Source organism: Morus notabilis, unplaced genomic scaffold, assembly GCF_000414095.1.
Source record: "Morus notabilis unplaced genomic scaffold, ASM41409v2 Scaffold98, whole genome shotgun sequence".
Lineage (NCBI taxonomy): Eukaryota > Viridiplantae > Streptophyta > Magnoliopsida > Rosales > Moraceae > Morus > Morus notabilis.
Genome location: NW_010359472.1, coordinates 195,432 through 200,581, shown reverse-complemented (window position 1 = coordinate 200,581; position 5,150 = coordinate 195,432). Strand labels below are relative to the sequence as shown.

The 5,150-nt window shown below is 31.8% G+C and overlaps 1 protein-coding gene across 1 annotated transcript; it reads left to right on the top strand.

Annotated features, from left to right (window-relative positions):
* The first annotated feature begins 538 nt into the window (after positions 1-538).
* On the top strand, positions 539-3,097 carry LOC21407345 (cationic amino acid transporter 8, vacuolar). Its single transcript, XM_010094414.2, has 2 exons — positions 539-983; positions 1,397-3,097. The coding sequence occupies exons 1-2, from the start codon at positions 617-619 to the stop codon at positions 2,794-2,796; spliced, it is 1,767 nt and encodes a 588-aa protein (XP_010092716.1). The 5' UTR covers positions 539-616; the 3' UTR covers positions 2,797-3,097.
* Positions 3,098-5,150: the final 2,053 nt, after the last annotated feature.

Genomic DNA, 5,150 nt, shown 5'->3' with positions numbered 1-5,150 from the left:
CTAACCGTACAATATTTAAAAAATTAGGGACTAAAATGAGATTGAGCTAAACATTATGACCATTTGTGCGATTAAAAATATCGTATAGCTGTTATCAGTATTTTTTGAATATTATATTCATTGTTTTTAAATATTTATGGCATGTGAAAAATGATTCGCATAACGAACCTGGACCCATTTCAAATAAGCGTACATACGATCATGAAGGGAACCGCCCAGATTCCAAAATCTACTTTTTAAAATTTGACACTTTAAAATGTTTTTTTTTACTATTAATTATTAATTAGCACTTTAAAGTAAATTAACATCTTATATAGCTGTATCTTTCCTTTTAATTCACGGTATATATCCCATGAATCACTCAAATTCAAACAACAACAAAACAAATTTTAAGCAGCATCATCGCATCTAAACCGTTAACCAATTCAATTATCACTTGTTCAACAGAACCGACGGTCTAGATCCAAAATGGCATATAACTAATTATACTTGGCTTAAAAAAAAAAGAAGCCCTATATATAGTTGAGTATAGACTTCGTTGAAATTGAATGCTTAATCACTTCCACTCTCATTACTCTCCTTCTTCTCCGAGAACTTCTCACTCCTCATAACGGCCATGGCGGAAATACGGACGGCGGAAGAGGGCGTCCCATCTAGAAAGGCTCCGGCGAGGAGCTACTGGCGATTGAGCAAGGAGGACTTCTTCCCGGAGCCGTCGTTCGAGAATTTCACCGCGTACAGAGCCGCCGTCTCCGAGACCTGCTCGCGGCTGAAAGATCGGCTCCTCGACCGGTCGACCGACGAGACGGAGCTCGTGGAGCTCCGCAAGCAGAGCGAGCACGAGATGAAGCGCTGCCTAACATGGTGGGACCTCATCTGGCTCAGCTTCGGCTCCGTCGTCGGCTCCGGCATCTTCACCATCACCGGTCAAGAAACTCGCGAAACCGCCGGTCCCGCCATTGTCGTCTCCTACGCCATCTCTGGTACGGACGAATCGCTTCTCAATTTTCTTTTTTCTTTCTTTTTTTTAAAATTTTTAATTTTGAATTTGCATGGATGATTTTCAAATTTTGTGCGTAATAAATTAATAATATGCCTGTAAACCTTACCACTTCTTTAGCCTAAAATAAATGGGCTTTAGTGTTTTCGACTATTTCTCTTAATAGTTTCTCACAAAGTTAAAAAAAAAAAAAAAGAAAAAAAGCTTAAATACTAGATTTGAAAGGAAAATTAGGTTGAATAGGAAGTAGGTAAAACTTGTTAAATATGAAGGGTGCTAATGTGATTAGTGCATTGAATTTTAGTATTATTAATCTATACTCTGTAGTATGTGATTTAAAACATGTCTTATTTGATTCGTCCAATGAATATTTTCTGAACTCGTCACTCGTCTCAGGTCTCTCGGCGCTCCTATCGGTCTTTTGCTACACTGAATTCGCTGTTGAAATCCCCTGTGCTGGAGGTTCCTTCTCTTACCTACGGATTGAATTGGGGGATTTTGTTGCGTTCATCGCAGCGGGGAACATTCTATTGGAGGCTGTGGTAGGAGCTGCCGGGCTAGGGAGGTCGTGGAGTTCATATTTGGTGAGTATTTTCTGGGACGACCCTGATTTTCTGAGAATCAAGGTAAATTCATTTGCGGAGGGCTTTAATCTTTTGGATCCGATTGCTGTTGTGGTTCTCTTAATTGCGAATGGCATAGCTATGACAGGGACAAAGTTAACTTCTCGCTTGAATTGGATTAGTTCTATAATGAGTGCTATGATCATTGTGTTTATTATTGTGGTGGGGTTTGCTCGTGGTCATACTTCGAATTTGAGTCCATTTTTTCCATTTGGGGCAAAGGGTGTTTTCGAGGCTGCAGCGGTCGTGTACTGGTCTTATACTGGTTTTGACATGGTTGCCACTATGGCTGAGGAAACTAAGAAGCCATCTAGAGACATACCGATTGGTTTGCTTTTTTCAATGAGTGTGATCACTGTGATTTATTGTCTGATGTCTTTTGCATTGTCCAAGTTACAGAAGTACAATGAAATAGATCCAAACGCCGCGTATTCTGTTGCTTTTGCAAAAATTGGGATGGATTGGGCTAGGTACTTGGTGAGTGTGTGTGCCCTCAAGGGAATGACTACTAGTTTGCTTGTTGGATCTATGGGGCAAGCTCGATACACCACGCAGATTGCCAGATCACATATGATTCCACCATGGTTTGCTCTTGTTCACCCAAAAACTGGAACTCCGATCTATGCTACTCTTTTGGTAACCATTAGTAGTGCTATAATCTCATTCTTTTCCAGTTTGGATGTGTTGTCAAGCATTTTCTCCTTCAGTACGCTCACTATTTTTATGCTTATGGCGGTGGCACTGCTCGTTCGACGGTATTATGTTAGGGAAGTGACCGAGAAGGTTGATTTGGTTAAGTTTCTTGTGTGTTTGTTTTTCGTCATTGGTTCTTCCGTTGGTATTGCAGTGCTTTGGAACACAAATGTGGAAGGGTGGATTGGGTATTCAGTGGGTGCAGTTATTTGGTTTCTCGGGAATTTGGGGATGGCATTGCTTCCGAAACAGCGTCTTACACAGGTTTGGGGGGTTCCTCTTGTTCCATGGTTGCCCTCACTGTCCATAGGGATGAATATTCTTCTCATTGGTTCTCTGGGAACTGTTGCGTTTTGGAGGTTCTTTATTTGCAGTGCACTAATGCTTGGCTACTATTTGTTCATTGGTCTTCATGCAACTTATGATGTGGCTAATCCAGATGGACAGTATAATGTGGCTAATCCAATTGAACAGAAATGAAGAATTTAGGTAAAACAATATGGCACAGCCAAAGGGTGGTGCCTTAGAAGATAGTATTACCTTTATTATTGTTATTGTCATTTATTTTCTTTTTTGCTGCTGATAAATCTCGGTATATAGCTTAGGATATCTAGTGTGGATAGTTCTAGTTAAATTTATTTGAGTCTGTTATCTCCAAAGAAGATTACTTGAAACGAGAGACCTATTATAGTTTCTATTTTTCATTAGTTTCTTTCGAACAATTTTTAATTTGTTTGCTTATGGATGTGACTCACCATTTTAGTTAAATACCGTTCCATTGAACATAATTTGCAAGGTCTCATCTCAGAGTAGGCGAACGGCCATAAGACAATTAATTAGAAATTGTTCAATATCTTTTGGTGAATCATATTGGTGATCCAAAGTAATGTGAAAATCATTCATTTGAGCTGGTCGGCCAACTTTTATGAGCTAATCGAAATAATTCATCCGTTTAACTTGTCTTGTTATAGGTTATCCACTTGGCATTAATGCCATTGTGCTCTGAAAACAAAAATAAAAAAGAGAGGCATAGTGGGCATGTTTGGTATTGTTTTCAAAATGATTTTATTTTTAGTATACTAGTAATAAAAAATTGGTCATCACTTAGCACATAAAAGTTAATATACTAGTAATAATATAATAATTGTTATAATATTGTTAATAAGTATACTAGTAATTTAATTATATATAATAAATGAAATACTAAATAATTAAAAAATAGTAACTAATATGTTAGTAATGTGCTTATAATTATTAGTTTATTAGTATAAACTATTATATTAATAAAAAGTAGTATATTAATAATTTATTAGTACACTATTTACTAATTATATAATTAACTTTCAGTTAAATAATTAGTTAAGTAATTACTACTATACAACAACCTATTATTAGTGTATTACATGGTTACTTTTTGGTAATTAATTTTAAATAATAATTAATTACTAAACATTACTGATTAGAATATTAAAAAATTAATAATTTAGATTTTAATATTAATTATTGATTGAGTAATTAATATTTATTTATTAATTATTTACTGAATAATATTTTTATAATTAATATATTAATTATTAAATTTATTTAATAAACTATTATTAATTATTCCAATCTTAATATATTACATAATCATTGTTTGGTAATTAATATTTATTGATTAGTAATCACTAATTATTATTTGTTTTTATTAATAAATATAAATTCCATATTACAAATTAATATTTTAATTAATAATTAAGTATTTACCATCTATTTGTTTATTATTAATTATTTACTAATTAATAATTAGTTTATTATATAATAAATAATTAATCATTTAATATAACACTGTTGATAAGTTTTAGAAAATGAAAATAGAAAAGGGAAAATAACTTTCAATCATTTTTTAATTCCTTCATAAAAATCATTCTCACTGTTTTTTATTTTCATTTTTGTTTTTAAAATATTTGCAAAACAAATACAGTTTAAAGACCGTTTTCATTTTCGTACCTTAAAATACGTGCAAAAACGTTTTTAAAAACGCTCATAAAACAATTCTAAACACTAATAATATTTTTTTAAGACATGTCAATTGTCAACCATTTTTAATAACAATAAGCATAAGTAAATATAGCCAACTGCTAATATTTTTCAAACTAAAAAATGATATCAAATTTTTACAATAATAGTGTAAACTTATACTGAAGTTTTAAATTTTAACCTAATTAAAATGATATAGTTGTATGAAAATCAACAATTTCATATTATGCATATTGATGATTGAAAAAAAAAAGTTGAAAAAAATAGATCAATTTTCTCTACTATAAATAATATAGATGTATAGTAAAGAGTATAGAAATTCACAAGTTAAAATATTTAGGAAAATTAAAAAAAAAAAGATATTAAGTGAGGTGTTTAAATAGAAAATTAATGAAATACAGTATTTTGATTCAAAACAATTAAAGTACAAGATTTAAAAAAGAAGGAAAAAAAAAAAAAACAAGCAAGTGCTAAAGCAAAAGCATGTAGCACAATGTCTGAAGAAAAATTTCAAAGTGTGAAGGTAAGAAGTTGAAGAACAAAGAGTGCAACACTCATCTACACTTATAAAAAAATCCGACGAAAAAATATTTAAAATAAAATTAAAAAACAAAAAGGAAAAAAAACCTTAAGATATAAAAAAACTTGATGATAAGAATTTAAAATAATTAAAAAACAAAAATGCAAAAAAAAAGCTTAAAAATACAATTTAAAAAAAAGAAAAAAAAAGCTAGAGAGCAAGGAAGCCAACATGTAAGTGCAAAAAATTTAAATTTAAAATATAATTAAAAAACAGAAATGAAAAAAAGTTTTAA

Excerpts from the sequence above, each read along its gene's own strand:
- LOC21407345 (XM_010094414.2), top strand. The coding sequence starts at position 617 with ATGGCGGAAATACGGACGGCGGAAGAGGGCGTCCCATCTAGAAAGGCT. Across the intron at positions 984-1,396 it reads CGTCTCCTACGCCATCTCTG|GTCTCTCGGCGCTCCTATCG; the intron begins GTACGGACGAAT and ends CACTCGTCTCAG.